At 45.8% G+C, this 12,296-nt stretch overlaps 1 protein-coding gene across 1 annotated transcript; it reads left to right on the top strand.

The window, feature by feature from the left end:
* Positions 1 to 2,163: 2,163 nt before the first annotated feature.
* Positions 2,164 to 11,377, top strand: LOC111070576 (PAX-interacting protein 1). The gene is given in 8 exon segments (XM_022361236.2): positions 2,164 to 2,520; positions 2,737 to 5,079; positions 5,286 to 5,555; positions 5,557 to 5,745; positions 6,310 to 7,999; positions 8,094 to 9,425; positions 9,496 to 9,727; positions 9,784 to 11,377. Coding segments are annotated over 8 exon segments (6,735 nt in total). The 5' UTR covers positions 2,164 to 2,445; the 3' UTR covers positions 10,388 to 11,377.
* The last annotated feature ends 919 nt before the right edge of the window (positions 11,378 to 12,296 follow it).

The following is a 12,296-nucleotide window of genomic DNA, read 5'->3' as shown; positions in this document are numbered from 1 at the left end:
GGCAGAAAATGAGAAAAACTATATCCAAAAAAGAGAGCAACGAAATACAAAGAGAAACAAGAAAAAAAGAGAATTTGAAGAAAGCAGCGACCTTCTTCTGATTTCTGTGCGCCTGGTATCTCAGATTTGAATCAACGGTTTTCTGCCCTCTGAGCGGGGGAAAGTGGTGGCAGAAAATGAGAAAAAGTAGATCGAAAAAAGAGAGCAACGAAATACAAAAAGAAACAAGAAAAAAAGAGAATTAGAAAAAAGCAGCGACCTTCTGCTGATTTCTGTGCGCCTGGTATTTCAGATTTGAATTCACGGTTTTCTGCCATTTGAGCGGTGGAAAGTGGAAGCAGAAAATGAGAAAAAGTAGATCGAACAAAGAGAGAAACGAAATACAAAGAGAAACAAGAAAAAAAGAGAATTTTAAAAAAGCAGCGACCCTCTGCTGATTTCTGTGCGCCTGGTATCTCAGATTTGAATTTAACGGTTTGCTGCCCTGTAAGCGGTGGAAAGTGGAGGCAGAAAATGAGAAAAAGTAGACCGAAAAAAGAGAGCAACGAAATACAAAGAGAAACAAGAAAAAAAGAGAATTTGAAAAAAGCAGCGACCTTCTGCTGATTTCTGTGCGCCTGGTATCTCAGATTTGAATTTAACGGTTTTCTGCCCTGTGAGCGGTGGAAAGTGGAGGCAGAAAATGAGAAAAAGTAGATCGAAAAAAGAGAGCAACGAAATACAAAGAGAAACAAAAAAAAAAGAGAATTTGAAAAAAGCAGCGACCTTCTGCTGATTTCTGTGCGCCTGGTATCTCAGATTTGAATTTAACGTTTTTCTGCCATTTGAGCGGTGGAAAGTGGTGGCAGAAAATGAGAAAAAGTAGATCGAAAAAAGAGAGCAACGAAATACAAAGAGAAACAAGAAAAAAAAGAGAATTAGAAAAAGGCAGCGACCTTCTGCTGATTTCTTTGCGCCTGGTATCTCAGATTTGAATTTAACGTTTTTCTGCCATTTGAGCGGTGGAAAGTGGTGGCAGAAAATGAGAAAAAGTAGATCGAAAAAAGAGAGCAACGAAATACAAAGAGAAACAAGAAAAAAAAGAGAATTAGAAAAAGGCAGCGACCTTCTGCTGATTTCTGTGCGCCTGGTATCTCAGATTTGAATTAACCGGTTTTTGCCATATGAGCGGTGGAAAGTGGAGGCAGAAAATGAGAAAAAGTATATCGAAAAAAGAGAGCAACAAAATACAAAGAGAAACAAAAAAAAAAAAGAATTTTAAAAAATTCAGCGACTTTCTGATGATTTCTGTGCGCCTGGTATCTCAGATTTGAATTCACGGTTTTCTGCCATTTGAGCGGTGGAAAGTGGTGGCAGAAAATGAGAAAAAGTAGATCGAAAAAAGAGAGCAACGAAATACAAAGAGAAACAAGAAAAAAAAGAGAATTAGAAAAAGGCAGCGACCTTCTGCTGATTTCTGTGCGCCTGGTATCTCTGATTTGAATTTAACGGTTTGATGCCCTGTAAGCGGTGGAAAGTGGAGGCAGAAAATGAGAAAAAGTAGACCGAAAAAAGAGAGCAACGAAATACAAAGAGAAACAAGAAAAAAAGAGAATTTGAAAAAAGCAGCGACCTTCTGCTGATTTCTGTGCGCCTGGTATCTCAGATTTTAATTTAACGTTTTTCTGCCATTTGAGCGGTGGAAAGTGGTGGCAGAAAATGAGAAAAAGTAGATCGAAAAAAGAGAGCAACGAAATACACAGAGAAACAAGAAAAAAAGAGAATTTGAAAAAAGCAGCGACCTTCTGCTGATTTCTGTGCGCCTGGTATCTCAGATTTGAATTAACGGTTTTCTGCCCTGTGAGCGGTGGAAAGTGGAGGCAGAAAATGAGAAAAAGTAGACCGAAAAAAGAGAGCAACGAAATACAAAGAGAAACAAAAAAAAAAAATAATTTTAAAAAATTCAGCGACCTTCTGCTGATTTCTGTTCGCCTGGTATCTCAGAGTTGAATTTAACCGTTTTTTGCCATTTGAGCTGAAAATATCGTGGTAGTATTTTTGTTTGTAAATAACAATGATGGGTAAGTTCTTTTTTCCTCGGTATAATTACGGTATATTCTGAAAATGACAAGGTATATTTCTGAGGGTCAGGCGGTATATTTGATCTATAAATCCGCGGTCACACTGATCCTATGCGGCGGTGTCAAAAATAGAAAAAAATCAAAATTAAATAAAAATTAATAATTTTTAATTGCAACGTGAACTTGTTTCACGTAAAGCATTGCAATAGCCACGGCATTCGTTCGTTCGCGTTCGTTTTGGGTTCGGATAAATGAGAGAAAACACGCTGAGATGTAGATGTCCACTGAGCGGCCGCAACAGCAGCAATAACAAAAGCAAGAGTGAAATTTATGCAAAGAGAAAAGCGCGACTAGCTAGTCGAACGCGAACGCAAACGCCATTACCATGGAGAACTTGAAAATTAGTGATAAGCTGTTCGAGGATGTGATATATTTCGTGCTTGGAAACCTGGATGAAGAGGTAAAGATTTCCCGTTGCTGTACTGCATTTGGATGAAGTGCATGCGCGCTTATGTGTGTGTGTTTGTGTTTGGTAGTAGTAGAGTAGGTAGGCACCCGGTGCCACCATAGATTTACAGGGTGCCTCGTGCACCCCCGTGGAAATGCGCGCCATAATTATTTTCATGTGTGTGTGTATCGAATAGAACTGATTTTATTTTAATCTTACATTTTGCAGATTGAAAGATTCCTGAAAAGTGGCGGCGCCCAGTCCAAACTCTTCCTCTCGGACAAGATCACGCATCTGATATGTGCCACAAACTACTCGGAGGAGGAGCTGTCGATGAACCTGGAGCTATACAATGTTATTCCCGTCACCGATCAATGGATCCTGCACAGTGCAAAACTTGGCCGCATGGCCTCTACGCGCGCCTTCGATCCGAGTCCACATCAGCTGCGTCTCATGCGCGGCATCCGAGCGGCCATCACCAACGTGGTTGCCGGCGATCGGAGGCGCCTTTATGCGATGCTCACATACCACGGCGCCGTTGTCACCCACAGCTTCGGGGCCACCAACACGCATCTGGTATGCGGGGCAGCCAACGGCGGTATCTACAACAAAGCGCTGGCGCTTCCCAAGAATGCCATAATCATAGTGACACCAGACTGGGTGACGGACTGCCTGAAGTGCAAGAGCTGCCTGGCATCGGAGCCGTATCATCCCAGGCTGCTGAAGCCAATTGAAAAACAGCGTGCCCAGAAGCAGCAGCAGCATCAACAACAATTGCAGCAACAACAGTTGCAACAACAGCAATTGCAGCAGCAACAACAACAAATCCATCATCAGCAGCAGCAGTTGCAACAGCAGTCCGCCCCACCATCCACCCTATCGGACATCTTGGGCTTTGGAGAGGACAGTGCAGCGGCCAAGAGCATAGCCAGCATAAAATCTCAGCTACAAGCCTCGGCGGAACAAATCCAACAACAGCATCAGCAGTTACCTGTGGCGCCCGCACAGCAGCAAGTGGTCTTTGTGCGTCCCCAGCCGCAGCTTCAGAACCAGCAGCAACAACAAATGCAACATCAGCTGCAACAGCAGCAACAAAGCGTTCCTCAGGCGCCGCCTCCACCGAATCCACAACAGCCACAACAATTGATAATACAACAGCAAAAGATAATCCCCGCCAATCTTCAGCAGCAGCAACAGAATCAACAGCAGATTAAGAATATCCTGCAGCAGCAAAGGCAAATTAAGAGCTCGCAGCAACACTCTCAGCAGCAGCAGCAACAGATCCAAATGATGCAACAACAACAGCAGCATATTCAGCAAGAGCAACAACAACAATCGCCCAGACTGCCCACAACACCCACCACGGGCCGGCAAACACCACGCACGCCGACAACCACGCCGCCCGTGCAATCGCCCCAGCAACACCAACAACAGATAGTCCAGCAGCAGCAGCAGCAAGTGGTCCAACAACAGCAACAAGTGGTTCAACAACAGCAAATTGTTCAACAACAATCGGTGCCAGTTTCCCCCCAAATCCTACACCAACACTTGATGCGACAACAGCAGATATTAAGCCAGCAACAAATGCACTTGCAGCAAATCATTCAAAGCGGACAAGCACTCAGTGCCCAGCAGCAGCAGCAGCAAAGGCAGATTCAACAGCAACAGCAACAAATACTTCAGCAACTGCAGCAATTGCAGATGCAAATACAACAGCAGCAGCAACAACAACAGCAGCAGCAACAAAATCTGCAACAGCAGCAACAGTCCCCCCGGATGGTACAAAATCGGTCACCCGTCATGCCGCCGAACACGCCCTCGCCGTCATTGCAACAGCAACAACATCATTCCACCAGCAACATGCTGCCACCTCAGTCCCCGCGCCAGCTTCAATCGCCAGCACCGCAAATGACCCCACCGCCGCCTCCTTCGCCTCAGAGTGCCCAGCAGCAGCAGCTCTTGCGCCAGCAGCAACAACAACTGCAACAGAGTCGTCAACAACATATGATGGGCTCTCCGCAGCAGCCACAACCGCCATCGATGATGTCCCCGCAGCAGCAGCAACAACAACAACAAATGCAGCCCTTCCAGCAGCCTGTTCATCAGCAACAACGCATGCAGTTGCAGCAGCAACAACAGCAACAACAATTAGCCCAACAACAACAGCAGCAGCAGCAAAGTCCGCAGCACATCTCAGCCCCTCAGAGTCCGCAGATATCGCAGACACCGCCAATGCAAAGCAAACAGCATCAGCATCCGGCAGTGGGGGGCCAGCTGCAACACCAACAACAGCAATCGTTCTCCCAGCAGCCCATCGATCCCACAGATCCCGTTCAGGTGGCCCAAGTGCTTAGTAGGTCTGCGCTAAGTAGTAATCAGGATTCTTTGATCATGCGACAGCAGCAGTTGAAGCAACAGCAGTTACAGCAGCAGCAGCAAATGGTACCGCAGCCACAACCGCAGACGCCACAACAACAACCTCAACATACGCCATCGCCACGACAATCGCCCTTGCAGCATCAACAGTCACAGCCAACCACACCCACGATACAGCAACAACAAACGTCTCCGGTATGTGTGCTTATTTTATTATTATTATGTTCTTATTATGAGTCGCAACGATCCCTATGAGTTTCCGCCTTGGACTGCTGGGTTGTCTCTCTGGAGTCTTCTATGCTTAGTCTCCCTTCTTCAGTCGGAGCATAGTGGCCAGCTTAATACCCACACTTGTCTCTTTTATAGCAAGGATTACTTATAAAAAACGATTCTGCTTTCAGCCAATGCAACAGCAACCCCAGCAACAACAACAACAGTCAATGGCAACGCAACAATCTGCACCAGGACAACAACAGCAGCAGGTCATCACGCAACGTCATGTCATCAATACATCCACGGCACAAGGGCAGCAAATCATACAGAGCCACATGATGAATCTTCAGCAGAAACAGCAGCAAATGTTGCACGTACAACAGCAACAGCAAATAACACAGCAGCAGCTACAACCGCAGCTACAACCTCAACAGCAGCAGCTTCCACCGCAGCAGCTTCCACCAGCAGCTTCCACCGACGCCTCAGCCGCAACAGCAACAAGTTCAGTTCACACAACAGCAACAGATTGCCCTCAGTGCGGGTGGACAAGTACGAATCATTCAGCAAACGATTCAGCGACCACAGCAGCAAGTTGCCCAACAACAACAGCAACAACAGATTCTTGGACAATTTCCCCAACAACAGCAGGTACTTTATCCATTAAAACTTCCCAATCCAAGTTTCTGAACTGGACCGGGATCCATATTCCATATTGACGTGTAATGGACTGTCAATGTCCTGTTCTAAAAAATTACTTTCCTATTGTCAAATTCTGGTACTTTCCTTTCGTTAAAGATTGCGTCAAACATTCCAAGTCACACCAAATGCATAGCAAAACAGACCTGTCTTGGACACTTTTTGAGCCGCTTAGTATAACTTTGACCAGGATAGTTTTCGCTCTTAGTTTTTTTCGTAGTTTCCTTCATCCTCCATAACTCGATCTACCCAAAATTGTATTAAGACTTTAAACGCAGTTCGCTCGCACGTCTTTGGCTTTAAGTGTTCCCATCGCACCCATTCTTTCTTCTGCTTCGTCTGCGCCCTCGTGGATTTAGTTTTCGGCTTCGACTGAAGCGTATAGTAAGCCAGCAGAGGCAGAAGCCCTTTAAAGTTAACACAATAAGTAAAATCCTATACATCTTGACTATAATATAATAGAAACTAAAACATAATGGGTTAATTTTCTTCAAACTTCTTTTTCAATTTCTGCAGCCTCTTCAGCAACAACAAATGTCACAACAACAACAATCTCCACAGCAGGTCTTGGGCCCGCAGCAGCCACAAACCCAGCCGCAGACCCAACAACAGCCACAGCCTATACAACCTCAGGGAAAAACATTCATTATCAGCCAGCAACATTTTAATCAGCTAAGCTTGCAACAACAGCAACAGATTTTGAATCAAAATCAACAGAATCAAAATGTGTTCCTTGTTAATCAACCGAGTATCTCGCAGCAGCAGCAGCAACAACAACAACAGCAGCAGCAGCAGCAACTCGTGCAGCAACAGCAAATGCTGCAACAGCAGCAACAGCGCATGCAAATGCAACCACAGCCACAACAAATCGTTGTCAATCAGCAGATTTTAAGCGATCCGCAGCGCTTACAGTACCTTCAACAACAACAATTGATGCAGCAAAAGCAACAACAGCAGCAACAACAACAACAGCCGCAGCTTGTTGGAGCAACGCAACAACAGCAAATACATATTCAACAACAACAGCAGCAGACGACGCAACAGCAACAACAAATCCTGCAACAGAAGATCCCAATCGATCCCCAGCAACAGCAGCAGCAGCAAATCATGCAGCAGGTACTAATAAAGCAGCAACAACTGCCTCAACGAACACCGCCCCCTCAACAGCAGCAACAGCAATTGCTCCTGCAACAACAATCGCCACAACATCATGGACAAATGCAGCAATCAGCACATTGGTCGCCACAGAGTCCTGCTTCGGGACAGATGGCACCAACTACACCCGGCACGCCAACCAGCAGTGTCGGGATGCAATCGCCGCTACCCGGCGGACCGCCAACACCGCAGCAACAGCCCCCGCAACAGTTTGCGCCACGTGGACTGCGGCCGCAAACCTCTTGGCCAGGACAACAACAGCATCAGCAGCCTCAAGCTCCGCAGCAGCAACAGCAACTTGTGCTGCCGCCACCCCAACAACAACAGGCACCTCAACAGCAACAACAGCTTGTGTTGCAACAGCCGCAACAACAGAAAATAGTGCTGGATGAAAAAACGCATGCCCACTTCATGTCTCTGGACGCGCACAAGCGAGCCGAGTACATTGCGAAGCTTAATCAGCAGAACAAGCCCAGGGTAATGCTGCGCCAGCAAGTGGCTTATCAGCCGCGACCTGGAACTCCGGGCGTAGTCGCAACGCGACCAGCTGGACCTGTTCCGCCCGGCCACATAATTGTCCAGAGTCAAATGCCACCGGGACTCACACAGCAACAGCAAATGCTCTGGCTGCAACAGCAGGGCACACGTCAAGTGGTGGTGCGAGCCGGGGGCACTCCCGGCCTGAGTCCCATTCCCATTCAGCAGCAGCAGCCAGGCGTTGGGCCTCCGCAGCAGCAGCAACAGTCGCCGCAGCAGCCCTTCAATCCCAACGACCCTAACCAGCAAATGTTGCTGCAGAGGCAACAGCTGCGGGTCCAGCAGATACCCATCCAACAGCAGCAGGCGCCCCCACAGATGGGCAAGCAGACGGTTCAACTCATCACCGGACCCAATGGACAGCTAATCGAGCAGCAAACGATTGTCCAGCAGCAGCAACAGCAGCCTACCACGCCAGGCACACCCAATCCACCAGGTGGCGTTGGCAGTAGCGTTATATCTGGTCCCCCCGGAAGCGGCAACATTATGACGCAAACTCTGGTTATGACAACAGGTAGGTACCGATTAAAAGAAGATGCCTTGCGTTGAGGTATTTCACAGCCAATATTCGATTGTAGATCTAACATCCTTTTGTTGCTTCTCTTTAGCTCCGGATGGCCAGTTGCAGCAAACGCCACAGCAAATGAACCTCAAGACAAAGACCGCATTGGCCAACATGCTGAGCAATCGCCTGGGCAACAATGGAGTACAACCGCAACAGCAGCAACTGATCCAAATGGCTGATGGCCAGACACAGCAGCAGCAGCAAGCGCCGCAACAACAGCAGATTGTCCAGCAGGTGGTTGTGACTGGGGCAACACAACAGCAACAGCAGCAATTGCTGCTACAGCAACAACAGCAGCAACAACAACAGATGGTTGCACAGCAGCAACTAGCACCGCAGCAACATGTTGAGACTCCGTCTGCTGCCGGTGCACTCCGGATGATGGGCCAGCAGCACAATGCAGCAGCAGTGGGAGTGTCTGGCCCACCTAGAACCCAACAGGAGTTGCTCATGCTGCAGCAGCAACAGCAGCAGCAGCAACAACAAATGCTTCAGCAGCAGCAAATGCGAAGAGTTGTCGGCGTTCCCCAGCAACAGCAGCAACAGGTTCCGCAGCAGCATCTTGTCCAGCAGCAGATTGTCGTGGCTTCGTCACCCTCGCCACAACAACAGCAACAACAGATACCCGTGGGAGTGGGCGGCGTGCCTGTCCAGCGTCCACCTCATGGCTATATCCAAACACGCCCCGGACAGCCGCCGATACCGATGCCGCAGTTCTACGGCCACAATCCAAACCTCAAGCTGCCCGCCGATCTCTTCCTGGTGGGCTGCACCTTCTATATTGTGGAATATGACGAAACGGACAGTGACGAGCTGCCTATTTGGCTGGACACTATCCGGCAGTTCGGTGGGGACATCGAACGCGTCTACTGTCCCAGGGTGACGCATGTCATCTGCCGTACCCAGAGACACGGCGTAGTGATGCAGGCTCTGCGAGATGCCAAGCGTTGTGTGACCGCCTACTGGCTGAGCGACATTTGCTTAAAGCGACAGCTGATGCCTCCCTGGCAGCCGCTCCACTTGCCCTTCCCCAGTCAGTTTGGCTATCGCAAGCCGCTGGAGCGGTACATCATCACCTCCGAGGGATTCGAGGGCGAGGAGATGGTGAGACTGCAGCAGATGGCAGAGGAATGCGGGGCCATCTACACCTCGTACCTCTCCAAGGTGAACACTGTAGTCGTTTGCAAGCAGCTTGAGGGCAATAAGTTCAATGCGGCCAAGGAGTGGAACATTCCCATGGTCAATGCCCTGTGGCTCAGCGATGTCTGCATCGGCAATCTGAGCGGCCTTTCCCAGTACGACAATCCAAAGTATCAGCAGTACAATCTCGTGGCTCCTTTCCGCATCGAATGCAACCTGGTTGCCCATCTGCTAAGTAATTGAAACCATTAATTTCTTATCCAGCTCATGTACTAAATGTAGTTTTTCATTCTCTTCCCCAATAGCTGCCTGGAAGGCGCCCATTAATCTGACTCAGGAGGCTCACGAGCGCGTCAAGCGTCATCTATCTGATCCCTATGGCAACGAGCAGAAGCTAAAGCGCCAAAAGATGAACTCTTTCCAGCAGGAGCAGCTGCCCGAACAGATTGTCTGCCTAGAGTACCCCACAACAACCAAGCCTCCAAAGGTCATATTCTCTCAGGTCGCCGATGCCGAAGCTCTCAAAAAAGCTGTGGTGTAAGTACTGACAAGAATTAACTTTAAAGGATAGATTGTACGATTATTACTTGCAGAATCTTGGGTGGAATTGTTGTGGACAGTCCCGCAGATGCCACTCACCTGGTGATGACACGCGAGAGTCGCACTTGCAAACTGATCCAGGCCTGCTGCCACGTGGACTATGTGCTCAAGTCGAGCTGGATCGTGGAGAGCGCTAAGACGGGGCGGTTTGTTCCAATCGATCCGTATCGAATACAGCACATACCGGTCGACGAGAACCTACAGTTCAATCTGGACACGGTACTGTGTGCCCCCACGCGTTCCACTCTGTTCGCGGGTAGGTGTTTCCATGTGACGCCTGACGTGTTTCCGGCCCGCGAAGAAATCATTCGCATGATTGAATCCTCTGGTGGCAAAGTGGAGCCAAAGCGACGTAGCGGTGCGGCTGTAGTCGAGTCCCATGTTCAGTCGCCCGACTCGTACATCATTGTCACCTGCCCCACGGACATGCATCTGTGCGCGGATCTAACGAGGCACGGCAACCCCAAATGTCACATTGTTTCCACCGAGTTCGTGATGAGCTCGATTCTAAAACAGCAGCTGGAAATCGAGCCCAATCTGATACCTTACTTGTACAACAACAACAATGCCAACAGCTGCAACAACAACAGGTCCTAGCATCGTCGAGCGTTCTGGTTGTTGTAGTAGTGCTGCAACAAAGAAATATCCGGTTTCAGGATATAGTAGGTGTACAGTACAGAGTAATGTTAAAAAAAAGAATTTACAATTTGCAAGTTGTTACATAAGTTTATAAGAGAAGGCTCACATGAGCCGCCCCATCAAATTAATATATGCTGACTAGACTGATGATGCAATTTATTCGGAACCTGCCCCCAGGCCCTGCCTAATTTCTTATGATATATACCAATAAGAATCTAGTCGACTGAATTCGTCAACTCAGAAGGCCATGCAAGATGGGCTATACAGCTACATATCGGTTAAATTTCACATCCTTTATGTACGGAATCAATTTTCTAACTATCTTATCTTATACACAATTTCATATTTTTTCTTCGGCATAAGCTGATTAATTTTTTTGACAACCATTTCTTTGAATCATACGAGTATAGACCGCATACCGCAGTTTATTCGTACTATAAATTTTCTTTTCTTGAACTCTATGACTCTATGAATTGTATATAATTTACGTTAATTAGCTATGATTGCAATGATCTTTATCTATTAAATTTTTTGATTCTAGTGATATATGTATGTACATATGTAGCTCAGTTCTTGATGAGAGGGCATCACTGACCGATATGTGTATGAATTGTGAGGATAGAATGTAGGAAATGATCTACCTTAATTAGTGTAAGGACGAAGAGTTATATAAAATCAATCGATATATTTTTTCGAAGGTTCTGGAACCAGCTAGCTGTAGAAAGTCACACAAATATACACATATATATATTTCCCTAGAGTATACGAAGATGTTTCACAGAAATTTATATATTGCTGGCTATTAGTATTTTAAGTACTTTTCAACTAGTTAAAGCCAATATTTTCTAAATTAATAATATACAAATGAGAATATTCTTAGTTAGGCACTGTACGAAATCCATGAATAAAAACAAATTACTGAATGCATTCAAAATTTTGGTCGAACTATTATTATTGTTAAAGAATTTTACAAACCCGTTTGGAAAATCTTGATCTTGGGAAAACAGGTCCTTTGATGGTTAGGCCATTTTTGCCCAAGATGTAGCAAAAGGATCTTTTACTTGTAAAAATAACTAAAATACGAGATTGGACAAAAGAAAATTATTTCAAAATTAAACAAATTTGAGAAGTTTTCATTTTATTTTCGTTTTATTTGTGTTTTTCTGGTTTTTTGTTTGTTTATTGTTAAAGAATCTTACGAATTCATTTTTAATGTATTTTACAGACGAAGCGTGTTAGCCGACTTCTGTTGCTTGATTCTGTGTGTTGTGTTTGTGTTTAGTAAACAATTAACGTATTAATTTACAATCAGTTAAACCAAGGTTCACTTATGGCTAAAACCCCTAGGCTTACCGCTTACGCTTACAATTCAAATTCGCACTTACAAAGAATGTAAAAGTAAAGTAAAAATGATTTCGAATATGTATTTCATTCAAAAAGGTCATAAATAATTTTTTTTCCTGCTTATGTTAGAACTATCAAAAATTTCATTACGAAAACTAGTTACGAACTCTTCCCCTATCAATATGTAGATGGCCACAACTACATCCATCTATTATATGGTTTCTTTCTATGGTACAGCGCTTAAAAAATCAACAACATACGTTTTATAAAATCGGCTTAGCACATTTCGGTTATGTATCCTACACTTATTCTCTATATATTTACAGAAACTAAAACGACACTAGACTGAAATAGTCCGTCCTCTTAAGTGGTAAGTGTACCATCACTCCTCTCCTTCGTATGTACAGTTTTAAGGTATATTTAAGGTATTTTTCACTTTGTCCGTAAAACAGATTGGTAAAAATGGAAACTTTTCGCTCTAAATGTAATTTTGTATTTTTCCTTTAATCGGTTACAAAACCTA

Source organism: Drosophila obscura, unplaced genomic scaffold, assembly GCF_018151105.1.
Source record: "Drosophila obscura isolate BZ-5 IFL unplaced genomic scaffold, ASM1815110v1 contig_1, whole genome shotgun sequence".
Taxonomy (NCBI): Eukaryota; Metazoa; Arthropoda; class Insecta; order Diptera; family Drosophilidae; genus Drosophila; species Drosophila obscura.
Note: the sequence above shows the minus strand (reverse complement) of the source record. Positions and strands in the feature narration are given on the sequence as shown.